The 26,892-nt window shown below is 47.3% G+C and overlaps 2 protein-coding genes and 1 long non-coding RNA gene across 3 annotated transcripts in view; 1 reads left to right on the top strand and 2 right to left on the bottom strand.

Moving 5' to 3' along the window:
* LOC135824899 (uncharacterized) overlaps window positions 1-8,813 on the top strand; it is a 9,518-nt gene extending 705 nt beyond the window's left edge. Inside the window, exon 2 of the long non-coding RNA XR_010554965.1 lies at window positions 7,024-8,813. This is a non-coding gene — a long non-coding RNA (uncharacterized LOC135824899). The remainder of the gene's footprint in view (window positions 1-7,023) is intronic.
* A 1,602-nt stretch (window positions 8,814-10,415) lies between these two features.
* On the bottom strand, window positions 10,416-12,196 carry LOC135824688 (guanine nucleotide-binding protein G(i) subunit alpha-1-like). The gene has a single exon (XM_065337396.1). The coding sequence runs from the start codon at window positions 11,623-11,625 to the stop codon at window positions 10,540-10,542; it is 1,086 nt and encodes a 361-aa protein (XP_065193468.1). The 5' UTR covers window positions 11,626-12,196; the 3' UTR covers window positions 10,416-10,539.
* Window positions 12,197-16,097: 3,901 nt separating this feature from the next.
* On the bottom strand, window positions 16,098-22,434 carry LOC135824960 (uncharacterized). Its single transcript, XM_065337700.1, has 5 exons — window positions 22,285-22,434; window positions 21,302-21,472; window positions 18,833-19,003; window positions 17,756-17,923; window positions 16,098-17,429 (listed from the first exon to the last, which is right to left on the bottom strand). Exons 1-5 carry the CDS (start codon window positions 22,378-22,380, stop codon window positions 16,509-16,511), a joined length of 1,527 nt encoding a protein of 508 aa, XP_065193772.1. The 5' UTR covers window positions 22,381-22,434; the 3' UTR covers window positions 16,098-16,508.
* Window positions 22,435-26,892: the final 4,458 nt, after the last annotated feature.

The following is a 26,892-nucleotide window of genomic DNA, read 5'->3' as shown; positions in this document are numbered from 1 at the left end:
TCATGGCCTGCTCCAGGACCCAGTGTTGAGGAAGAGAACAATCGGAGTGCTGTACAGGATGATCTACCCTCTTATACGCAAGTAGTGGTAGAGTCCTTTTACGAAAAATTGAACCGGCTAAAAGGACATTCCAAGAAACCAGAATTTTGCTGACAAAGCAAGGAATAGAGCAATTGAAGTGGACATAATGCCATGATCGACTAATTAAATTAAAAATGTGAAGAATAATTCAGAAATGTTTCTCTTTAATGGTCATCAGTAAACCTACATCGAAAAATATGTAGTTTGTTGACCGTTGTATATGCCAACGTAGGCTGATACTAAATTTGCTTCCAATTCAGCAGGGTATGAATAATATCTTCAAGCTGAAGTAATACTGTCAAATGACTAACGTTGCCAGTCCGATTATCCAATTATTTATTTCTTCCAAGTCGCCAACAGGAGAGGTCGCTCAGAACCCTGCCTACCTACCTGCCTGCCTCCCTGTCTGTCTGCCCGTCTCTGTTGCTACGGGAGTGACGCCCGTAGCGTTCCGGTGCTATGTCACCGACGAGCTGGTTCAACTCTTAGTCATGCATTTCATCATGACAGAGGCATACACACCACATACACACACCATGGACATTGTTCGTGACCGGCTGCCTGGACACACACACACACACACGCACGTACACACTACTACTACTACTATTGACAGCTGCCAGAAATGGCCACGCCGCTCCCCAAAAGGAGGTACTGTCAGAGAGGTTAGGGGGGAGGAAGGCAATGCTCCAAGTGGCGTTCCAGATCTTGCCGCCTCCGGAACCGTCGGTTGTGGCAAACTTGGCAGTGAAACTTGAATTGTTGGCGTTCAGCCACAGTAGGGCGCTTTGGACAGGTTCCACAACGGTGACGCTTGAGACCCGCAGCCGATTTAAATGAACGCTGACAGTTGGTGCAAGTTACACCAGGAACAACAAGAGGAGCAGGGGCAGGGGCCGGCGGCTGGTCGACATCGCCTAGCCGACACTTATGCACCGCAAAGCCTCCTCTGCTACGTAGCCATCGGTTGCATGTTGGACACTGTACTGATCCAGGCTGCTCCGATACCGGGAGCTGACGGATTGCTGAACACTTGTGCCGGACCATGTCGGAACTACGGCGGAACAGACGGTTGCAGGTTGGGCACTCGATGCTCTTCGGGGCGGGTTCCTTGTCCTCACCTGCTGCTGTCATCACTCCACGCCACTCTCCACGATCGCTTGCCAACTCAAACCAGTTACGCACTCCAGCCACGGATAGGTCCGTGTGAATGGTGTCCTTCCAGCGACGACGAGGTCCACAGAATGGCCGAGACTGAGGGAGACAGGCAAACAGCAACTGCTTCGGTACTCTGGTGTCATCAAGACGAGCCAGGTGCCCAAGCCACTCCAACCGTCTCTGCTGCACCATGCGTGACAATGGTGTGGGATCACCCCACTGTGCTCGCAGTTCCTGTGAAGAGATGCGCTGTTCCCACTGTCGGCCTCGCGATACGCCAAGGATGGAGCGAATGTTGGCATGGTGAAACCGGTCCATTCTATCTAAATCTGCCTTCAACGGCGTCCAGCATTCTGAACCATACAGAACCGTTGACAGTACGCAAACGACATACAGGTGGCGCCTGGTAGGGAGGTTCAGGCTCCGGTCATGTAGGATGCGCCGAAGACCACCAAAGGCCCCTGCACCCTTTGCTAGACGGCTTCGAATGTCCGCTTGCGACCGCGAGTCTGGAGTGATGGTGGAACCAAGATAGGGGAATGAGGTGACTGCTTCAACCCTATCACTGCCAATGACCAAATCAGAGCAATCAGCAGGGCAAACTCCGAAACCTGCAACGAGAAGCTTGGTCTTGGTCATGCTCACTGTGAGACCCAAGCTGGATGCGACCTCACAAAAGGCACACAGGGATTGATCGGCTGCGTTGCGAGTTGTAGCGAGCAGTACAGCATCATCCGCAAACTCGAAGTCATCAGCATGGCCGGACTCGGAGTGGGGACGACGCCTAGTGACACGAGGGAACAGCTGGCCATCAATTGTGAAGCTGAAGTCCACACCAGACTCTATTCCACGCTCAACGAGAAGGGATCGCCAACGCTCAATAACTAAGCCGAAGTACAAGTTAAACAGTACAGGTGCCATAACGCACCCTTGGCGCAGCCCATTCTTGACAGATATCGGATCCGTGCAACCACCGGCAACGCGAACGCAAGCTGACATGTCTGTATGGAATGATTTGATGATGGCCACAGTCGGGGGCGGCACACCCAGCCGCAGCAATGCCTGCCAAAGAGCTTCGCGAGGGACAGAGTCGTATGCTTTGCGGAGATCCACAAATACGCAGAAGAGCTTCGATCGATGTTCGTACGACTTCTCGACAAGTTGACGGACAACCACACAACCACAACCACGGTGCCGCCGAAACCCGCATTGGGATTCAGGCAGTTCCGCCTCAGCAATACCTTGCAATCGGTTTTGCATGATCCGAGCAGCCAACTTGCCGACAACCTCCAGCAATGCGATCCCTCGCCAATTATCGCAGCGAGAGAGGTCGCCCTTCTTTGGAATCGGTACCAGCAGTGCATCGCGCCAGTCCTGGGGCACGCAACCCCCCGACCAGACAGATTGGAGTAGGTCCAGGAGGAGTGGATGGAGGACAGGCACACCAACCTTCAGCAGCTCCGGCACAATCTGTGACATACCACCAGCTTTGCCATTCTGTAGGTGTCTAATTGCCTGAGTCAGCTCATCCTCCGATGGTGGCAGTGAGAGGGAGTCCTCGACCTCACGCTGAGGGATAAGTTGGAAGACATGCGGATCGTACACACTGCAGACATTCAAGACACCCGAGAAATGCCCATGCCATGTGCCCTGCTGCTCCTGAACAGATTCGCAAAGAACTCCATCGGCATTGCGGATGGATTGGACAGACAGGGGTTGCAAGCCCCCAAAGCAGCGTTGCATGTCGCGAATGGCAGACCAGACAGCTTTGCCACTGAAACGTCCACGGTGCACCACCGCCGCGTTGCCCATCAACCAAGTTGTTTTTGCCTTCCGGATACCAGTACGAGCCCGGCCACGCGCTTCTTTGAACGCCCGGTGATCAGAGTCCCTGCCGCTTCTCAGCCATTGGCTATACAGGGTATTACGAGACTCCAGTAGAGGCTCCAATACAAGGGCATTGTCACGGAACCAATCTGGCATCCGCCGCTTGTCCCGACCAACCACCTGCTCCGCCGCGTCAACAACAGCCGACTTCACGGTACTCCACTTACAGTCCACAGACGAGGCGCGGTCATACGTGGCTAAACGAGATTCAAGACTAGCACAGTACTCAGCACGTACAGTAGCCACACGCTCAGCCTCCTCTTCACTCATGAATGGCTTCCGATTGAATTGGTGAACAGCAAACTTCCGCGGCCTGGAACGTGCATCATGATGGTACCGTTGCTGCACAACGTCAGGTAGCCGGTATTTCATGCGGACAAGACGGTGGTCTGTGCTACACTCTGCAGTGCGCATCACTTGACAGTCCATGCAACGTTTACGGTGTTGTTGGCGTACGAACACATAATCTATACAATGCCACTTCTGTGATCCAGGGTGTTGCCAGGTGTACATGTGAATGCGTTTCTTGGGAAACAGTGTGTTACATACTGTGAGCTGTTGACACGCCAAGAATGTGAGTAGTCGATGACCAGCATCGTTCACATCACCAACACCATGTGATCCATGCACTCCCTGCCACATCTCTAGTTGCTGTGGGCCAAAACCAACACGAGCGTTGAAATCCCCCAGGACGATGACGTCATCAGCAGAGTTGACATCGCTGAGAGCAGACTGGAACTGAGCAAAGAACTCTTCCTTGTCAGCATGGGGGGATCGAAACGTAGGAGCGTAACATGAAATCACTGACATCCACCCGTGCTCAAATCTCAACCTGGCCGTCACGATGCGCGACGAGACGGGCCTCCACTGGCAGCCTGCACGTTCAAATGCCTGCTTGGCCCTCCGACGCAGAACCAGCGCAACACCCTCGCCACGACGAAAATTTTCGTCAGGTACGGGGCGACCAGAGGCGAGTACAGTCGCATCGCCGATGTTGAAAGAGTCTCTCCCAAACCATTTGGTTTCCTGCAGGCCAGCCACTTCCACGTCAAACCTGGACAGCTCACGGATAACCAAGTCGATCTTTCTGTCCTCCACGACGGGCACAAAATTCAAATTTTCAAAATTCACTCGTCTCTTTGCCGTCTCGACCGGTCCGTCATTGTTGACCAGAGTGCGGACGTTCCAAGATCCAAAGGCCAATGTTCGCAGCCTTCCTCTCCTCCGCCTTCCTGACAGTACTCTCTGAGCTTCGCAGTTTGGAACCATTCGGGGGTCAGCTACACCACCGCGAATGGAGAGACGAGGACGACAACGGTCGTGACAGAAAAGAAACTGCCCTGGCGACCGCGCCGCGGAACCCTCGCCCCAGGAAATTTAGGAACACGCCAGGGGCGACTCTGGTGAACCCAGAGCCACCCCGTGGCCTAAGACTAGTAAGAAGAACGACGGAAAAACTCAGATAAATCGTACACACACACACACACAAACATACACACACCACCACCACATTTGCATTTACATTAACGTACGTGTTCTGACACTGAGTTATCCCAGATGCTACAACTTGTCTTGTCCCCTTAGTTTTACTTCGCTGAAAAATTGTATTTTGGAATTTAATGTGGACCGATGGTAATCTTATCATCACTATCGATGGATAAAGTATTGAGTGATCCAGTAGTGATGATGTAATGTTCATTCTCTGTAGAAAGAAGTATAATATTATAATACTTTAATACTTCCTCCGTATACAAAAACTTCGTGACTTTTTTTCAACGGTGTTTTTGAGCAAGAACCTGCTCAACGAACCGCGCCAAAGGCTGTCATCGACAACGCACATTCATGTTGAGGTAGGTTTGGTTGATCTCGAACAGATTCTCCACGGAAGCCATGCGTGTGAGGATGTTGCCGACAGGAACTCACGAGTCAAATATCAAACAAACTAACACTTACTAGTGTGACTTACTTGCTCGAAACTGACACCGTGACGAAGTGGAGCTCGCGCCGGCCTGGAGCACGGAGTCACGACTCACGCGGCACTCGCTGCCCTGAAACTGGCCAGGCTCGTACTTTCGGTGCGCGGCCCCATACGCAGCGTGAGAAAATAAATCGGTTCCGCTCGCACGGAAAGATGAAACATTTCAGTCGTCGTGCAACCAGCGCAGACTCCGGATCGGAATGTCGACGACCTGGCTTTCTTCGCCTCTCTCCACTACAATCAGACGTCTCCGTTGTGGCCTAGGAGGGGAATCGCAGGGACCTCGTCGCAGCCGTTGTAGAATGCTCGGGAGGATTCTCCTGCCGAGAAAATGCGAAGCGTGTGGATGTGCTTGAGCGACTCGTTTCACGGCATAATGGAGGTCGCGGGTTGGAACGACTGAATATAGTCGACACCGATTCGTACACAGCTCTGGGAATGAAGAGTACGCTAGCCAAAGTCCCGCGTCGGATCATCATTGCAGCTGAAAAGAATCTGAACGAAATGCGAGCGAAGCAGCGACTTTTGGCGATGCGGAGTCAGCGTCGTCAGGTGACAATGACAGGAGCGACGAAGACTCTGAATAAACTCAATCTCATTCGTCTGAGTTGCTCTTTTCTTTGTATATAGCTTGTAAACAGGTTAGACAATGCCACGAGTGTTATTCCAAGTCAAACGGAACAATTCCAGAGCTATGCGCAGCCTTAAAAAAAAAGTCACGAAGTTTTTGTATACGGAGGAAGTACCTACTTAGAAGTTGCGACTTCGGCGATATTAGTGAAGAAGTTGGTTGCTCCAAGCGTCAAGTTCGGCAAGAAGCGTGTGTTCCTCGTTGGAGCAACCAACTTCTTTAATACCTATTGTTTTAATGGTGTGGGTTAGTTTGCTCAAGTGGACGCATGAGTGTGTGTGTGTGTGTTTGTGTGTGTGTGTGTTGACCACTAGCCTGCGGAGCGTGCTGCCTACCGTATTCAACCCGTCCTGTGCATTTGCAGATTTGCATGCTTCTCTCGCGTCATACATACTAGTGTACACGGTACTGCCGTGGACATGGAAATCCGCTCGAATGACGTGGGGCCCTCGCCCCCAGTGCTTACAGAACGTTGCATGCAGTGCACGAGTTGATATGATGCGTAGTCGTGGCTGCATGGCCAGCGCCCTGCGCCGCTTGACGTCCATGGTGTGTGTATGTGGTGTATGTGTGTGTGTGTGTGTGGGGGGGGGGGGGGTGCATGTGTTTGAGTGTATTTGTGTGTTCGTCAGCGTTGCGAGCTATTGATTGGTGTAATCACAGCACAAGTGGCTATGCTTAACATAGCTGTTCGATATCATCGCTTCCGCGATGGGCATGTCTGAGTATGTGTGTGTGTGTGGGGGGGGGGGGGGGGGGGGGTGATGCGTGCGCAGACAGTCGGAGTGAGTTCGATATGTGTGTCTGTGCAAAGGTAACAATCCAAATTCGATTACGTGATAATTTTTAAAACTTCTCACTACATGATTGAGTGACTCTCTGTGGATATGTTTCTGTACTCTCATGCCTGGACCACACCGAATAATCTGCCCAATACGGAATTGTGCAAATAATCCTCAAGCTCGGTGCGAAAATTGCCTGGTGTGGACGGTGTTGTTGCGTGCGGTTTCCGTCAAATTTGTGTGTGTGTGTGTGTGTTTCCTGTGTTTATGTGTTTGTTTGCGTGGTGTGTGTGTGTGTGTGTGTGTGTGTTGGTATTTGTTGGTGTGTGTGTATGAGTGCTTGCAAGGGAGCGTGCATGTCTACCTCTGTGTGTGTGTGTGTCTCTCTCTCTCTCTCTCTCTCTCTCTCTCTCTCTCTCTCTCTCTCTCTCTCTCTCTCTCTCTCTCTCTCTCTCTCTCTCTCTCTCTCTCTCTCTCTCTGTGTCTGTTTCTGACTGTGTCCCCAGATCGGTTCACGCAACCCAATGTGATAGACGGCGAAGCTGTACCCATGGCGAGCACTCGATGTGGTGTAGTTACATTCGTATGCGGTTTAGTCTTGCTCAGCATAGGCATTGTCACCTTTTTTACTGGTCTTGGATTGTTGATAATTCCTCTGGCTGGCGCAGGTGGTGTCACCCTGCTGATAGGCTCCGCACTAACTCTATCTGGCTGTTTGACTGTGAGAAGAAAGCGCCGCGATGCCGAGATACGGGCACGGAGTACGTTGCACCCAGGTAGGCGGCCGCCTGCTGGTCGTCCACCGCCAGCTGCGTCCACCGCCGTGAGAAATAGTAGCACCCCTGTGCCCGGTTCCACTGTATTGTCTATTCAACGTCCAAGCTCACAGCGGTCTTCTGCTAGGCCGCCTACAGTAGCGCATGGCACGCTGAGCTCCGGTGCAAACCCCAACACAGCGATGTCGTTGCCGAGAGTAGAAGATGAGATTACTCCGCCAGGGGCTGACGTTGACACAGTAACTGCCTCCCACGATGTCTCCGGATCCATTGGAGAGGCGGACAATTCAACCTCTCCACCTGGATACAGTGTTCCGGCAGAGAACAATCTGAATGATGCCGTTTCTGAACTCAGACACGTGCCAAGTGACTATCCGCCACAAGACGAGCTGCCGTCTTACGATGAAGTGGTTCTGGAGTCCTTGTACGAAATTGTGAACCGTCTATAAGCGTGCTGCGAGAAACTCGATTTCTCATTGCCCTCGCATATGCCGACCTGCAGACAGATACCCTCTGCACTTACTACGCTCCACGTCAGCAGTGTACATTGGACATCTCCACACCGAAGTAATGCTGTCACACCTCTACTCCCATACTTCTATCAGATCAAAAAGGAGACCAAATGGGAGCGAGATGAGGACCATCGCTAGGCCGGCCGGAAGCAATCTGGTTTGTCCGGTCCGTCATCATCAGACCATCAGGTTGCCTACAAACGCATCTCTCCTAGTGAAGATTTTTATTATTATGTAATCACTTTGATCACTCACAAAGTATGAATACCTACTGTAAGACTAATAATTGAAACCTGCTGGCTGTGGTCCTGTTCGATATACTCGTGTTACGACGGAGGAACCATATCTCGCTGCTGATAAGCCGCCTACGACTCTTGGTCACTGATGGTATCAGTGATGTGTGACGGTCGACAGTCGACCATGCGGTTTGTGCCCGCCTGCCGCATACACACCCACACACCGAAGTGCGTGGGCACGCATGCTCGCGCACGCACACACACATTGAACCTTGAATGTGGCCATTGAACATCGATCATAGCAAAATCTCGTTGCCTTGCACACACATGCGTGTGCATGCACACACATACACGTACACACATACACACACACACACATACACACACACACAAACACACATTTAGCCCTGTGGACACTGGCTAACACTGTACGATGTTATTTGTCAGATATTTTTGCAGAAATTCTGTCTTCTGGAATTATATTCATAGGTGCCTTTTTCCACGTTATAGAGTCTGTCCATCGAAATTATATAGAAATGCTCTATTGTATTTTTTTAGGCTATGAACAAAATTAACTGTGCACTCAATATTCCGTTGCACAAGGTTAGGTAGGTTGAGAAGTTTCAAAATTCCTTGTTTTCTCATTGCGGAACAGTGGTCTTCTTAGCATTTCTATAATGTGCATAAGACAATCCAGTGATAATGATTTCTTCATTATGCTGTTCTGCGATTTTATATGAAATTATACTTGAATATCAAAATGGCCTCATAATGTGGCTTGGTTTTCAAATGTGTGTGTGTGTGTGTGTGTGTGTGTGTGTGTGTGTGTGTGTGTGTGTCAGTGTGTGTGTGTGTGTGTCTGTGTGTGTGTGTGTGTCTGTGCTTGGCCGTTTTATGGCGATGTACTCCGTGTGGTGTAGACCAGGTGTGCATTGGTGGTCGATTCCCATGGCTTCGCCAGTTGTGTGGATTATCTGGCGCAAGTCTTGATCTGTCTCATTCGGATCTTGTTCGCTATCGTTGCTATAACTTATAAGAGAAAATCTGTAGGTGAGGTGCACATCCAGTGCATTTGCAGATTTGCGTGCTTCTCTTGCGACGGGCGTATACATGGTGATGGTGGTAGTGTGAGTGTGTATATGTGTGCATGTGTGTGTGGGTGTGGGTGTTTTTGTGTGCATGCACGTGTGTGTGTGTGTGTGTGTGTGTTGGGGGGGGGGGGGTTGTCTGCGACTGCGTTGGCCCGGGCACGTTGGCCGGATGACCAACAATAGTATGCCGAAGCAGTTCTTGTTTGGATAGCTCTCTGCAACGCATCTTCCCAATGGTCTACGCAAGCGGTAGCATCACTTCATCGTACATGACGATAGCGATAGAGACTTGTGATGTCGAAAATTTTTGACGTTTAGGGCCGGTCACCCATCATCAGAACAATTTACAAGGGCCGATCCCTGCAGGCCCTTTTAATTATAACGAAAGCCAGCGAGAGCGTATGTATGTCCATGTACAAGAAGAAACGAAACACACAATAGCCGTATGAAATTGAGAGTATGAATTCGCATGTACAGTCAGACCTCGCTTAACCACACACATCCGTTTCCAAAACATTATCCTGATAGGCGAGGGAACCAGATAACCCAACACTGGTTATGTTGGCTGCATCACGTACATCTACATGTATGCTGTAAACCTGTAACCAGCTACCGTAGTGACGCACACAAAGCCCCATACGCTTTTGAGTAAGTTTTTGCGCTATTTGCTATTTTTGGCGGGTCGTTTTGTCTCACACATTGGCGCATGCGCTTGAGTTGCTAGTGTACCGGTACCACGCACAATTATGCACACAGTGCAATACCGCAATGCACATTAAGCTAACGTTATGTGAATATGGTGTTTTGTGGGGTCTGTTTGTCGCAGGATGGACTGAATTTAGGTTCACTTATACATGTAAGCCCATGCGCTTATTCGTGAGGGTGCGCTTATGCCCGGGTATAGGCAGATGCTCTTATATGCGCGTCACTACGGTGTTTTCTTCCAGATGGCGAGCGAGGGGTGCCTGTACAATAGACAAGAAGAACTGTGCTGAAAAGTGGGTATGCAAAAGCTCAGCAGATAAAGCACAGGAAGTGTGTACGAAGGTGTACATAGCATAGGGTAAGAAAGTATTTCACTGGACTGGCATCAAGGAAATTTTTAGGGAAGATGCGATTGAGCGTAGGATTTGAAGCTGTAGGACGACTGGCAGGTAGGAATTCAAGATCACTTCAGGTCTACGGAGATAATGTCTCATTTAGTTTGTTGTGCCTAAAATGAAGACCTGTAGCAGGTGTGTGTGGGGGGGGGGGGGAGGGAGGGGGGGAGGGGAGAGGGGGCGGGGTTTTAGTAAGGAATGCTCCAAAAATGAAATATATAATAATTATAATATAAACACGAAGAATACACATCTGGGTTGATACAAGCCCTTATGTGTTTCAACTTCCGTTAGGTGACGTCCCGCATCACATCAGACCGCATTTTTCCAGGTTCTCCATTATTATTGTGCGGGCGGAGAACTCGAACACCTTGCGCACGACGTTGGTGTTTGTGGCACACGTTCGGTGCACGAAGATCTTCCCTGCCTCTCGCTTGGTGCTCGAATCCATGTATAGTTTCTCGATGAAGGACGCGACCGAATCGAACGAGTTTGGGCCCTGGTACTTGGGGAAGTATCGGCTTATTGGTGACTTGCTGACCTTATCCTCCAAGAGATCCGTTTTGTTCAGGAAGAGCAGCAGAGAGACGTTGGCAAGATGCTCGCTGTTAGATATGTATTTGAAGATGGACAGGCTGTCTTTCATGCGGTTCACCGTCTGGTCTTCGGCGAGAAAGGCGTCGTACTCAGACAGCGAAGCGCAGAAGAGCACCGCATTGCAGTTGTCCATGCAATGTACCCATTTCCGCCGCTCCTTTCTCTGACCGCCGACATCGTAGAGGGAGAACTGCGTGTTACGGTGCGTGAACTCCACCTGGATTATTCCCTTGGTCTCCACGCGGATGTGCAGAATGTCGTCGTCTTTCGGAATGTAGTCGGGCTGTTTGTAGATGCTGATGTTGTGCAACAGGTACGCAATGCCATCACTCAGGTTCATCTGCCGTCGCCGCCCATAGCAGCATTGTACACCCTCGTCCTGCCACAGTAGCTCCAGGGCGTCCATATCCTCCCTGGTGAGCCGCTTGACGTCATTCTTTGCCAGTTCCACGACATCAGATGCGATATCCAGATTGGATTCGTGCTCGAAATCAATGTTCAGCTCCACCATATTCGTCACCAGCGTAGCCAGACCTTCTATGATATTTTTATGCATGGCGGGTATCCAAGACCTTCGTTCCTCTTCCGTGAAGCCCGCCGTATGGATGATTCTCATCTGCTTGACAATGGTGCTCTTTCCCGACTCTCCTGCGCCCAGCAGTAGCAGCTTCATGACTTTGTCCTCCGCTAGCTTCCACTGGGCGGTATCTCTGTCGAGCTGCCTGCTGCGCTCTCTGGCAGCCAGCTCCTCCTCAGTGAGGCTCATGCAGCACATATACCTTCCCAACCGAGGCATGGCTTTACTTGGGCCTCACCCTGCCCCGGGCAAGGAGTGACCTAAGTCAAATATTTGGTTTTGCCAGAATTCGAATTGCTGTACATGGAGATACGACTGATCCAGTTAGGTCCCAGCGCCTTTGCCGTCCTCTTGGCGATGCTGGCAGATGCGGCAGAATAGTGGAGAAACACTCAAGTGTGTTTCAAGCTTCAACACGGCTGATTCAACCACTGCACCAAGACAAGTCGTACTAGCAAATGCACTTCTCGTTTGGGCTGTAACTCTCGTCGATTTCACAAGAACGAACGTCTATGTTCACAGTTCTCTCAGTCTCCGTCATCTTGCCTGTGACGCCCGGTCCATGTTCGTCATCTCTACACGTAATAAAATCATTTCGTGCCTAATGCCAACATCTCGACGCAAGTCGAGAAGCATAGTGTTCTGTTCGTTTCAGGGGTACTGTCTTTAGTGTCTAGCATGTTGACCTTTTTGATCTGGCTAAACGAAGGCGCGCGCTTTTCACCTTCCAGATCCGCAGTGCTTTGCAGCACCGCTCGGGCAAGCGCGTGCACCAGAATTCAAACTACGTCAACACCGAACTTGGCCTCTTAGCTAGCTCTTGTCTGTTTCCTACGTCTACCCTGCACTATGACAGAGAGAGAGAGCGAAATAGAACCTAATGTGGCTAGTTTTAGACGAGTTGTGGAATCATCGTACACACAGACCATCCTACGGATCTGCTCACGCCTTCGTCTTTCGCTACAAAGTAAAAATGACTACTACTACTAGTACTAACGCAAACAGCAAAGGCACTACCCCACGCAAGTACTAGTATGTGCAAGCATTATGACGGGCGTACAGTAGTAACTGCTGCGCTCCTGTCATTGATCATGGTTATCATCCCAGGGCATACGGTAAAACGAGCTAATACTAGTAATACAGTCACTCCCTTACTAGTCTTGACTCAATTGTTAGATTTACAGTTAGGTTTAATATGTCATAGTATTGACTTCCATAGCTTTTTCTTGTACTAGTTCATCCATAATTATAAAAAAAGTCAAATATTGACTGCTTAGTTACACCAAAAATCTATGGGAGTGACTGCTTATAACAGTTACATTGTACTTTTTGAAGTACATGTACATGTACATGGACATGTACATGTACATGTATTTGACTCCTTATTAGTAAGTTATCACACATGCTTTGGCTAATAAATATTGACTTCCTACTAGGTCAATAGGGAAATAACCTCATAAAAGACCTCGGCTTCGCCTCGATCTCTTACTCGGTTTGTACATGCTGCATGTACATGTTTGACATCGTATTCAGTCCCTACTAGTAGATCTACTACATACATGTACATGTACACTATAGTCAAGCACAGAATCCGACACAATGAATTATACAGTACATTTGAAGAGTGTGTGTGTGCGGTGCATTCTCAGCCCCGTAGCCCTGGCCCCTGGTAGGGTCCGGCGGATTCTGCCGGCAGAAAAATTGGCAGAATTCGGTACCTTTTTTGGTAGGTTTCATGCATGTTTGGTATGTGGATAAAAAATGGAGCAGAATTCGAGGAATTGCCCGCCATAAGGTTTGTATGGTTCTGCCAATTTCACTGCTTTTTCACTGCAGAATCTGCCACCTTTTCGAGCAGAACCCGCCGGTCCCTAGCCCCTTGGCGCGAATTTTTTAGGTCAGATTCAGAGGTAGAAACATTTCTCTGGCCTCATCTTATATAGCTGAAGTAACTGTACCGGTAACTGTTACTTGTAACTTTTACTAGTATAGTGAACTTCGCTAATAACGACTGCGGATATAACGACAATTCGCGAATAACGACAGAATTTCCATGCCCAGAGAAAAGTCCCATCCCACTTTAATACAAAATGAGACTTCGGGTATAACGACACTTCGCGAATAAGGACACCTTTTTGATGCCCCGCCGAGTGTCGTTATAAGCGAAGTTGACTGTACATGTACTTAGTAGCAGATACTTAGTACAGTTACATGCACAATGTACATGCGTACCCGTTGACCATACACCTCTTCCCATTAACCACTCGCCTATTGAGTAGTGTACATTGTACATATCAGCAGTAGACCGATTATTATTATTTTGTCAGTTTTTGAATACTGATATGATGTCCGTGTTGGAAACTGCACTGGTATAATCTACTGTACAAGTACAAATTTTCGTTTGGAATTAACTTCCGCTATAACTATTCGTTAGGGGGCAAGAAATAACTAAAGTTTGTACCAAATTAATGCTTTTTTTCTGAACGTTCGGGGGGCAGACTAGACCTCGACCAAAAACGAAATTTAGGTACGTAGCAAGCCTGCAGGCGGAGTGATCTAACGAAAGATATCGTGAACGAAAATTTGTACTTTCATGTACATGTACATGTTTACAGTACTCAGTCAGAGTACAGCACTGACTGTACCCAGCCGCCAGCGACTAGCGAGTAGCCCTTTCCAAAAGGTGCTGGCCCATTTTTTCGCCCTTTTTGGAAAAGCCCGTTTCTTTCGCCCTTTATTGTGTTTTTTGGTGAATATCGCCCTTTTTGAGCTTTTTTAGCTGAAAAAGTGCTAAAATCTGTTTGCTCAAGCATGCGATCACAGTTTACGAGTGCTCGATGGGCCTTGGCACGCCGCTTTCTTGGGAGGCAACAACTTGGTGAAGCTTGTACCCGGTACACCATGCTGTAAAAAGTGGGTTTTTTTTACTTTACTTCCTGTTTTGCCTTTCGTGGACCCATAATTGGCAGAGTGCGTATTCATTCCTCAGCTTGGGTTCATATCTGAACATGTATCATAGCTATGCTTCACTGAAAAAAGCACTTTTTGCCTGTTTTCACTTAAAAAAGAGCACTTTTTCAGGATATTTGGAGGGACGCGAAAAGCCCTAAGTGCGAATTAAAAGAGCACCTTTGGGAAAGGGCTACTAGCGAGTGATGCTGGACCTTTTTTTTTAGCAGTGCTAGCCGACCACAGTACTACTGTAGTACTAGTTACCATGGTTACATGATTGTGCATACATGTAATTGTTAGATTGACAGCATGAAACAAGGTGGAGGACATTGTGTTCGGAAACAGTGACCTTACTACAACCTTTCGCGGTTGGCAAAGCCCCGGTCCCTGCGGACCATTTGAACCATATGGGTATCGCACCCGGTTCTGACCCTCATTATGCTAGGGGGTTAGGAGACTACTCCTGATGGCGTCTTGTTTTCTTCGCTCTTTTCTTTAACTTGTATAAAGATTTCTTTTACATTTTCTTTTTTCTTCCAACTTCTGCCCATGGCGTCCTTCTCTCAGCTCGTCAACTGTCAACAGTTTTGTTGTCATAACCATGACACTGTCGCGAGAAGGTGCTCTCTGTAGACGGGGTTGGTGATGTCCCGACGTGGCCATGGGTAGGCCTTCACCACGTCGCAACACCCCGGCTACACGTTGGTTACCTCCACTCGTTAACCTGCCTGCTGTTGATGCTGCCACGCAAACTAGTACTGGTCAAGAAAACTTGAATTTCATCTACAAAGGTTTTTAACCAGTGTTAGGTTATAATAATTATTATTATCATGAGTGTACATGTACATGTACATGTAGGTACTACTAGTACAGTACTACTACTAGGTCAACCACTGCTATGGTTACGTCATTCAACGTCACAAGTCTAGTGCCTGAGCTCTGTGAGCTGCGCATTACAACCACCGGTGCACATGCGGTGAAAGCTAGGGAGGGCTCGAAATTGCTTGTGCATATTTTAGCATAAAATTATGTTGGTCCTTTTGAACCAATGTCCCACAAAGTAACAAATGTAGCATACTTTGATAGGGAGCAAAGAAATCGCATATCAGTTGCATTTTATGAACTGTGGTGGTGTTTGTGTATGACCTTTGTACTTTGTAGGTGCTACTGCAGGGATCGAACTTAATCGAAGTACTGCTGCACACCGCACTGAATCTTGTAGGGTTGCGACGTGACAAGCAAGCATAATAATATTATGGTTCTGCTTTTGGGTGATTTCGAAGGATATTCTGCAACAAGTGACCAATACGCGAAGAGCATGATATGCGATATTTTTTGGCATACATCATATATTTGGGCTGTGACTGCACAAGCAGCACGCGCGGATGGCTAGGCTTTGGTGAATACCGGTAATGCTCCAAACAATACAGTCACAACACAAGTACATGTCCTCGACTCGGTCACACTACATTGCAGGGCATACATGCTGTAGACTAGATTAGCGCGGAGGAGTGGGAGGGGGCAAAAAATGCGGAATTTTAGACACTCGAGAAACCCGGATAAAGAGTGCATTGTGTTGCTCTGTAAAGTAAATTACAGAACGAAAGTCGATGCGCCAACATGTCTGTTTTTCTGTTAGTCAGGTTGCTTTGTTGTCAACAAGAAATCGAGATAATACGAAAGAGGAATATGATCGGAGACCAAGAGTTAAGACAGGTCATAATAGTTACATGTACTTCGAAGTATGACTCGTGTACTTTGAAAACGATCGCAAGACGCAATTATTTACACAAAACGGAATATTGCCCTCGGTGGGGCACTGGAAGTTGGAAGTTTTCAAAATGCAACAGTGAAAGAAGTATACCTGAACATGTACATGTACGTGTACGTGTAATGGTAATCCAAAGAGATGCCTGCTTGGTGCATGGTGTGTGTAGAGGTACATGTATGTGTGTGTGTGTTTGTGTGTGTGTGTGTGTATGTGTATGTGTGTGTGTTTGTGTGTGTGTGTATGTGTATGTGTGTGTGTGTGCAACAATCATTTATACATTGAACTACGCAAGGCAATGATTGGTACAAAAGCTGCTGATCGTGTTAAAACTGACTCAAACATTCGAGGTACTTGTCCCATATGAAAAATCCATCGAGCTCTACTTGTCAACAGATTTCCATTCGTATTCAGCAGACATTCTCCACTTTGCCTTGGTCTGTTTAGCTTTCCTTTCCGCCCTTGGACCCAGACTGTACCGCCTGTCGTTAGATCGTAGGATTACTTTAGGGTCGTCCCATGAGGGGCTGTCAGGGACGGGCCAAGAACGCTGGGATGTCCACGGAAACGACTTGGCTCGCATTCGATATACCAGAGCAGCGAGTTCTTCGTCTGTACTCAAATCACCTAGATCCACCGATTTGCCTTTCCGATTTCTTTTTGTTGACAAAGAGTGGGTGTTACGCCGTCCAAAGGTGTCACGTTCGTCGACAACGTCACTAAACCCAACCGTTCGTTCCGAAACACCCTGAACCGATCCAGGGTCGAATTCTTCGGTTTCTTCTTCTCCAGTGTCTTCAACAATACCTGAAGGATCCAGCAACCCCTCATCAGGTCGTAGATCTTCTCCGACGACCTGTTCGTCATCAAGAGCTTGATCATCAGCAAGATTGGGATAATCAGCACTCATAACACTTTCCCGTCTGCTTTGTACTGAAGTATTGAACTCGGACGACTCATCACGACCCCGGGCCGACAACTGCGTCCTTCGGCGGTGATCCAGGGTGGAGAGGGAACGTTGCCAATTCCTTTGGGCCTGCGTTTTCGGCTTATTAACTTTCGAACCCTGCTGCCGCGCTCTGGATTCTTCAGGTTCCGAGGATGAGGGAATTTCCACGTGAACGTTGCGTAATCGCCAGGATCTGGAGAGTAGCGCTATGCCACAGGACAGTACCAGCAGGCCGAGAAAGGTAGCAGTACCACCACAGCAGGAGATCAATACTCCACACGTGCACGTTCCATAGCCTAGCACAATCCTTTCCGTGTTCTCGCTCAGACCAGAGTTCCAGTCATACGGGTTTTCCTGTAAAAGGAAAGAAATAAAGAATGAAATGAATAGCTTGTCGCGATTTGACACTTTCCTACAAATTATAACCGAGGTCGGTACAACTATCTGGAACACATTGTTTTCTTGTCATGATTTTAGAATCCTTAACGTTCTGCAATTCTCAACATGGGAGCGTGGCATAGACTGACATCGAGAATTTCGTTTCAAACTCCCTATTACATAATACGATTTCCCAACCTGAAAAACTTGACAAGATTAAGCTAGTGCCCACAGGTCATGTAGACTATTCTGCAAAGATGCAGACATACGAGAAAGGTTCGCAGAAAAACGTGAACACATACACTAAACTGTCCATCCTCCGGAGGCGGTTCGAATGGGTACCAGCTGCCAAGCGCTTGGTAGAGAAACGGACTCAACCAGTTCCGTAGGTAGACTATCCACTGACGCAAGACTATCTCCAACATGAGCGGCGTGTAGTCCACGAAGAAAAGTACCACAGTCTCGCACAACTGATCAAGCACACACACACACACCAATACACACAAGCACACACACACACCAATACACACCCACACACACACACACCAATACACACACACACACACACACACATCAATAGTACACACCCACACACACACCAATACACACAAGCACACACACACCAATACACACCCACACACACACCAATACACACCCACACACACACCAATACACACCCACACACACACCAATACACACCCACACACACGTTCACAGACGCTTGCGCGCACGTGCACGCATGCAAGAAAAAAACACATGAACACAACGTACACACACAGACAGAGTCAAGAACGCAATGGACATAACCAGTGCTTGGACTACAACATAATTCTGACTTGCTACATGTATAAAAATTGGTTGTGAGCAACACTGGCTCACACTCAAATCACTGCTTTTCACCAGAAAAATATTTTATTTCAACGTTTCGGTCATGAAATAATCATCATTCCTGATGATGGTTATTTCATGACCGAAACGTTGAAATAAAATATTTTTCTGGTGAAAAGCAGTGATTTGAGTGTGAGCCAGTGTTGCTCAAAACCAATTTTTCACTTATGAAGCTGCGTGATGCGTCCTACAAGATTTTAAATTGCTACATGTATGGTCCTAGAACTCTGCCCTGCGTGCTGCTGGAGAACTTTCTTGTGACCTACTTCTTGGTCGCTGAATTACAACCCTCGCCTTGTTTCTAAGGCCACTGTTATAAAAATGACACAACGTCGCTGCATCCTTGCAAATGCTGCAGGTATGGTTTCTGGCATGACGATGACTGGGTTCCACTTAACACGAAGCGAAAGTACGAATGTCTTTTGACTCGCTCTCCTATTTTCATCGCAAGGTCGTGAAGTGGATGTGGACTCTCTGCTCCGCTGTCTTACCTTTAGTATTGGCTTACTGCGTAGAAACTCGCCGAGTTCAAACACACGTTGGTTGAAGACTTGCCGTGACCCTAGCGGACTCCGGAACATTTCCACTGGTAGGCATAGAACCCGGAGCGTGAATCGCAGGCACATCCATGGTATGTACACAGCAAGATAGATCGCCAGGAACTGCAGCGCACAATAATGACACAGGAATTGTTGCATCAGAGTCCCTTGATTGACTTCTTACTATGAAGCCACGGAGAATTCTAAGATTCTTGGGTGGACATAAAGGGAACGAAACCAAAAACAAATTAAGTTTAATAACAGCAATCAATAAGACAAACTGAATTGACATTGTGTATACTTTATTCTCTCTGTCTGTTTTATTCATGCAATGTAAAACGGTGGAGACAATGTGCCATAAAGCGATGAAAATACAATTTTACTGTCTCCACTGTTTTACATTGCATGAATGAAGTACACACACATGTCGATTCAGCTTGTCTAATTTATTGCGGTTTAATTGTTGTCACCTCGTCGTTTAGAAGAAGTAGCGACGACCCGGCCATTATGGAATCCAATACACCACACCACCACATTGCGCTCTTGGCCGATCCAAACTCTGCACTCACATCACCATCACCACAGCGAGGACAATTCCGGTATATAGATTGGTATTGACAATGACTCTCCAGACAGCTGTTTCGCTCCTCCTGAGCTCATCAGTGGAGGCATAATGATGTTGAATGAAAGAGTAATAAGAATAGACTGATCGTTATAGGGCTAAAATTGGCGCAATTGCGCTCATTCTGCATAGAAACGTGGCATACCCTAAGCTACAAAAGTGATAACAAGGTCAAGTTTGTTTGTTTGTTTGTTTTTATTATTTCAGTTCGTTGCCTCAACAGTACAAAGTACAAATATCAAGAGGGACGAACGAAAAGAGAAAATAAAACAGAGCAGAGAGGAAGATGCAACTGAAAGGAAAGAAAAACGGACAGAAACGGAGAAGGAATGTGGACTGGGCGGACTCATGAACCATTACTAGAGAGAAACGGAGAAGGAATGTGGACTGGGCGGATAACGACACGCGCTCATGACTGGGACAGGAACATGTAGCATGTGTGAAAAAAAGAAAAAAATCGACGGGGCGCAAAAAACAGCGGTCAGTCTAACACTCGCCGTTTGTTTAAATTTAGTTTACTATACATGTGCGTTGTAAGTCTATCCTGGGCTCTCCATCCCCATATGCATGCCAGTGAGTACATGTACTGCGAGTTCTCACATCAGGCCTTCCACATATGGGCTCATCCTAATTTCTATTTCTAAAATTGTACAGTTCTGTAAGTAATCAGATGGTGAGCCAAGGAAAATATTAAATTGAATTATCACGAATATCCCTTGTACCTTTTAAGGTGGAAGGCCGTTGGCTAGAACTATCGAGCAGTGTTCAAGCTTACTTGCTTTCCGTGGAATGTGTCAGCACCCCTTGTCAGTCTGGTACTACTTTGTGAAAGTTGGACTGTTCACAACCTGGTTTGGTTGGTGGACTCTAACGCATTAATTGTGCCCCACAGTGTTCTACTTGTTTCTATAGTTCCGCTTCGTCATATTACAGCTAATCATTAATGAATAAAGTGTACACAAATGTCGATTCAGCTTGTCCTATTGATTGCGGTTATCAAATTATTGTCTCCTCGCCATTTGTTTAATCATTTATGTGAAAAGTTAAAGGACGAGGTATGGCTGTCCACCAACGTAACCAGATCATGCTTGTGCTCGTCTTCGTTGCGCTTTCCTCTTGGATCTTTCCACGTTGGAAGGTTGTTGGTTTACGCCTCGTAGAAGTGTAAGAATTAGGTGGCAGGTTGGGCAATGTCTCCGTACTCCTCTTCGGCTTTGTGCCTTCTTGTTGGACTCGCTGTGCCAGTTTCTGTTGTGTGCCTTCTTGTCGCACTCGCTGACTGGATTATGATCTCGTTACGTTTGTGGACAGTTAGTCGTAACTCGAACCAAACGGCCTTCTCTTTTATCCATTTTTTCATCGGATCCCCATCCGATTTCCACAATTCCTTTACATACATTTTATTGTGCTTAGTTATCTAAATTTATTTTAGAACACCGAGGCTCCACTAGTACATGAAGTTAAAATAGAACCGAAGGGCGTATTATACTGATGGGTTTTGGGGGCCAGAAACCCAGAAGAGTTGAGATGGGATGTAATGGTGGTGGTTGTAGTGTGTTTGTGTGTTTGTGTGTGTGTGTGTTTGGCGGGGGGATAGTGTATGTGTTTGTGCTGGTAGGTGGTATGTTATAGAACGAAACAGTGGGCAAAGCCGGCAGTCTTCGAAGTGATTCCAATGGTGCTCGCTAAGCTGGCTGTGTCCAATGTTTGCTCCTAGCATGTAGTACGGTCTATCACATGCTCATATTATCGTATCTAACAGTATCAATCATCTCAATGCAGACCATAACGAAGCTTACCGGTATACATAGTATTTCGCACAGTGTGGAGCTGAGAAAATTGTTCAGGAAATGCGAGATGTGTGTCCAGATGCTGCCGAGGACCACATTCACTACAAACTGGTGCAGAATAATTTCCACTATAAGGAAACAGGTGACGTTCGTCCAAAACACGGCGATGCCGATCCCTTGCTACATACATGTACATGTACATATAGACACAAATGCAACAAGTATTTAACAGACCAAAAAACTGTAAAACACATGATCGTACTGTTAGAGCATTGGTGGCCAAACAAGTGTGTTGTAAGAGCATTGGTGGCCATACACGTGTGGTCTGAGAGCATTGGTGGCCAAACAAGTTTGTTCCTGGTTGGAGTCCTCGTTGTGAGGGTCAAATTTGCTCTAAACTCTTCCCTCTTTTTAAACTCTCTCATCCTTATTGAAATGTATGCTCGAAACTAAAATAATACTCCAGCCTACTGCGGACAATGTCCGTAGAATGGGTTTATTGCTGCACACTGAAGTATGAATATTAGGATCAGAAGTAATAATGATGAAGAGAGGTGAGTAGCAGCATTCGGCCTTGTCCAGATTCTTATCAACCACCATACCACACCGCTGCGCTCTCCGGCCGACCTCAATACGTTCACTATCTGTTAGCCGTTCTACATTATCAACCTTCACTGACGAGATCCTGATGATCGAAACAGCTACTCTCTGAAGGAGCAGAGTACCAACTGAAGTGTCGTTTTGCTAATGGTGTGCTGTGGCAACGTGTTGAGGTCGGCCGAAGAGCGCAGTGGTGTGGTGTGGTGGTTGATAAGAAGTATTATCTGGGATAAAGGTGCTCATTTCTGCTGCCGATGAGTCTTGTCAGGGTTCTACTGTATTACAAGGAACGTAAGTCATGTAAAGAGTGACGTCACAGTCCAGTGCCGGTGGAAATGGCTGGTTGTCAGAGACAAGCCTACTTTTCACAAAAACACTACTCACTTGCTTACCGTTACAATTGGAGGGAGAAACTGCGAGCATAGATATAGCAATCTTCTCATAGGGAAAACAATTGGAAAGACAGCATCTCCCAAGACGTATTCCATCCTTAACGCTTACCTAACGGCCAAAACGCTTGAACGATCATAACCGCAACAGAAGTTGTGCCCTCTGCCTTCCAGTATGACTTTTATTTTCTGGATCTCCGGCGTAAATTAAGACGGAGCTGGGATTTTCACCACAATAAATGGATCGCTAAGATCAGCAGTGAGGGTTCACAAATACCGTGCTGATTTCATTATTGTAGCGGGTTAGCGTTTGTATGAAATTGGAATTGAACGCGTGGTCTTTATCAATCTCCCGAAATCGTGCTGTGTTCTACGCCCACTGTTGAAGAATTGCGCGTCGTGCTTTGTAGGTGGAAGCTTGCGTTTATCCTGTCCACCCGGGATGGCATTATCGCCCAGAGCATGGTAGAAGTTGGATTTCTCGCCGGCCGAGCGCATCGAGATAGGCGAGAAATGATTTCTCGCGTAATATTTTCAGTTGCAAATATGGCATATGGTGTGTTCTCTATGGTCGCTTCTTTTCCTGACTTCTCCAGTCAGTTTTTTAGTCTCACCAGTGTCCCTGCCCTGCCACCCTTCATCTCTGTGCATATTATCATTGATTTTTTATCACTTTTTGCCGTGATGTGCTTGCCATGCCTACATGATGCCTAATCGTCATTGGGGATATACACCCGGTTTTTTCCCTCACAACTGCGTCCGTCGGCGCGAGGGTTTCTTCCCGGCTGGCAAGGTCGAGACAAATTAATCTGACGGTCCCAAGTGGTTCTGTATCATGGGCATTCATGGCCTATTTCTGGTATCCAATGGCACGCCTATTCTATCTGAGACACTCTGTTCTCAGTCCTTGCTTCCATACCTCACTGGTTATCGCCGAAATTGCAACCACTATTTCGTACTGTTGTGCCCACGGGCTTGCGACTAGCTGGTTTGGACGTGACAGCTTTGTGAAGGACCGAGGGTCCGCTACGTCTGTTCTCACCGTCCAGGAGCGACACTGACTCACGCTGCTATCTGGTGTTCACGAGGTGTTGGTCGCGTCTCTTGCCAATAATCACCGTATACCAATGAAAACTAATGGAAGCAAACACAAGGCTTATTGTAGCTCTGTAGTGGCCATTGCGGATCAATAGTAGTAACCAAATTTCAGAACCCAGAGTGAACTTGACGTGCACTCCAAAACCTTTCCGGTTTGGAGCCATGTCTGTGACACCCATATTTGAGGGCAACTTGGGGGCAACGGGCCAACACAAACGAGTGCCTCAGTTCGATTAACTCTGGTCTCAGAGCAAACTTCAACATGCCAGTTTCCTTCCACAATCAAAATAATTTTCACATGAACAATCCACGCTGGTGATTCATTTGGGTCTACTTGTACACACAATTTTTCTGTCAAACCCTTCCTATTTGAAACCGTCTCCTCTATACCCTTGATTGCCATTTTAGGCGCGTTCGTCATGGTTCACGGCCATAGGCTTATTGTAGTTTGCCCGCAAAAGTGGCGATAGACTACTAGTAACATCTGTCATTCAGTGATGAAGGACTGAGTACAGAGGGTGCTTCACTGGATAATGACGTTCAGCAGTGATACGCACTAACCCCGTTGGTTGTGACAGGTTCAGCGCTCGGCGCCGTGACTGCAAGATAGATCGGCCTGCTCTGAAACCACTCTGCGTCGGAGACAAGTACTCACCGACTTTCGACGATATTCTTCGCAATGTAACGATGGAAAGCGTTTTGCGTAATGATGTAAGGAGGACAATAGGGCGCAGATATCCAGGTGGTCCAACCGTCTTTCCTGGTTTCTGCAACGGTACCAGTGTGCCGCATCCCACGTCAAGGTGCTGGTGAGTTGTAAACATGCTGTTGAACAGACAGGCAATGTGAGGTGCTAGGTTTTCTCTTCCATATTTCAAGAGTTCGCCTGAGACTCCATCTGGGCCAGGGGACCTTCCATTATTCAGTTTTTTCAGCGCATTGGATATAGTGACCATATATAGAGCTGTGACCATATAATAAGAGACGTGACCATATACCGAGTGTAACATATATACTCCTCTCCAGGCCAAACCATCACCAGGGATACAAACTTACAGATGACCTTTGTTCCCAGCTCGACAAACTCACTCATGGAGTTGTGCTAAACAGATATTGAGAGCCAGTATAGCTTTTCCCAACGCTGTCACCTCCAACAACTAGCCGCGTGAAGGACAACAATACGAACTTAGAAGTTGTGACTTCGGCGGTAATAGTCATGAAGTTGATTTTTCCAACTAGGAACACACGCGTCTTGCTGCACTTGACACTGGACTGACTCAAGACTGCCATCCGGAGTACACGAGGAGCACGTCGCACCTCTGACTCACGCTGTACCTAGGACTTCAGGAGGTGTTTGTCGCGCTGGAAACAAAGCGCCTCTGTACGTTTGTATCCCTGGTTATGGCTTGGCCTGGAGAGCAGTACATAAGTAGTACTTTTCAGGCAAAATCAGCCTACTCAAGCTCAACTGATGAGGGGTGAATTCCCCGATACACTGTATATTGAGCAGGAAGTGGTGCTTTCCTGCATGTTTTCCGAGTGGAAGGTGCGACGTGCTCCTCGTGTGCTCCGGTTGGCAGTCGTGAGTCAGTCAAGTGTCAAGTTTGGCAAGAAGCGTGTGTTCCTAGTTGGAACAATCAACTTCATGACTATTATCGCTTTAGTCGCAACTTCTAAGTTCTTAGTATTCATAACTGTATGGGATAGATTACAGTGTATTCACTGGGTATAACATAATATGGATATGAAGAACTCCCGTTATAACGACCAAATATCATCGGCCCCTTGGTGTCCTGACAGTTCACAGAAACCCAGTTCACAGAACGACAGTTCACTGAATGACATTAATTTTCACAGACTATCTTTTTGACAGACAGTCCATTTAACAGGATACCCAATTCACAGAAAGACAGTTCACAGAGCACTGTTTTCATCGACAGCCCATTTCACCGAATTTGATCAGGCATGCACTCAAATGCATTGTTTCGAAAGAAAGCAAAATATGAAGAATATGAGAGTATGCACGTGTGACACGGAAGAAGAGTCTCTTGGTGGTCGCTGCTCGACGGACTGTAGCAGAGCCCTCAGCCGTTGATCACATTGCTGATGATGCCCAGATAATTAGCACAAGATGATTGTTCTACCACGGTGCCGCAGAACCCCAACTGACGGGATGCCTGCACAGTGGGCATCAGCAAAACAAGAAACTGAGTCTTTGCCGGGTTCAATTTGAGTTCCCTGGAGTGCAGAAACTCGCTGACTGAGTGCAAGTCTTTCTCAGGCTTTTCAATAGCCCGCAACATAGACATTTGTATCATCGGCATAGAGTTGGCTGGTGGAGAAAGCCAAGCATGTTGGAAGAGAGCGTGCATGGAGAACCAGGCACGTGTACGTTGTCACCTCTGGCGTGGATATTATTGTTGGTCACGCTGAAACTTACCCGTCCTGCCGAGGATAGCCCTTTCACAAAGGTGCTCTTTCAATTCGCACTTAGGCTGTTAGCACACTGCGTTTGTTTGAGTCGCGTTTGCGTCTGCGTTTGCGTTTGAGACTGGAAAACGCAAGACGTGATATCATACTATACTTGTGATTTTCAGCGTTTGCGTCAAAATCTGTGCTCGCGGGAAAATACAAAATGTGGGAATCGATGTCCAGGTGGCCGTGGATGTTGATTATTTTATCAAAAAAGTATTCTTTCTTGACCAAAGAGTGGTATCTTTCACGGTTCGCGTGAGACTCGGCCGAAGGCCCAGTTTTCCGCATCCGCACGAACGCCACCACCCTCTTGGATCAAGGCGCAGATGCAGCTCCTAAGCGGTGGGAGGTGAGTAGATCAGACCCACCACAAAGTGGTCAAAGACCGAAATCCCATTCACTGCATCCATGTTTCCCTCGTGCCAGGCCACGAGTTCCCAATTAACTGTGGGTCGCAGCACGGCTGGAAAAAATCCTTCCGCTTCCAAGCAGGACTTGAACCTGGTACCCTCTGTTTCTCAATCATGGTCTTAGACCATCCCACTATGCCTGCCTGCTAAAGAGTGGTATACTTGATAAAATTTAATAATGAAATATGTAAATAGGCGTCGAGGCGACAATAGTTTTAGAATTGCGATCAACAGAACGAGCTGAACCGACATTTGACAAAGGCTTTTATTGTATTCAAACAACGAGTTCGCAGTTTTTCCTGTTATTACCTTAGTGTTAAGATTATCATTTTCATAGGTGTTGTTTCTTCTCGCTCCATTTCTCTTTATTTGTATCTTTCTGGATTGTTTTTCATTAGTACAACGTAGCTTCCTGAGGAGTCTTGTGCGAAAACTAGTTCGAAGTACGATTTTTTGTTCATCATTTTCTCCATATCACATTAATTTTTTTCTTTCTTCCATGTTCTTCGATGCATTCGTATCCACTCGTTTTTTGAATACAATAAAAGCCTTTGTCAAATGTCGGTTCAGCTCGTTCTGTTGATCGCAATTCTAAAATTTAATAATGATAGAAATATTTACGATACTT

This window comes from Sycon ciliatum, chromosome 9 (genome assembly GCF_964019385.1).
Source record: "Sycon ciliatum chromosome 9, ocSycCili1.1, whole genome shotgun sequence".
Classification (NCBI taxonomy): Eukaryota; Metazoa; Porifera; class Calcarea; order Leucosolenida; family Sycettidae; genus Sycon; species Sycon ciliatum.
This window is presented reverse-complemented; position numbering and strand designations above follow the sequence as displayed.

Coding starts and splice junctions, on each gene's coding strand:
- LOC135824960 (XM_065337700.1), bottom strand. CDS start 22,380: ATGGAATACGTCTTGGGAGATGCTGTCTTTCCAATTGTTTTCCCTATG. Junction 21,473..22,284: donor TTCTCCCTCCAATTGTAACG/GTAAGCAAGTGA, acceptor ACATGTATGTAG/CAAGGGATCGGCATCGCCGT. Junction 19,004..21,301: donor GCGAAATACTATGTATACCG/GTAAGCTTCGTT, acceptor TGTGCGCTGCAG/TTCCTGGCGATCTATCTTGC.
- LOC135824688 (XM_065337396.1), bottom strand. CDS start 11,625: ATGCCTCGGTTGGGAAGGTATATGTGCTGCATGAGCCTCACTGAGGAG.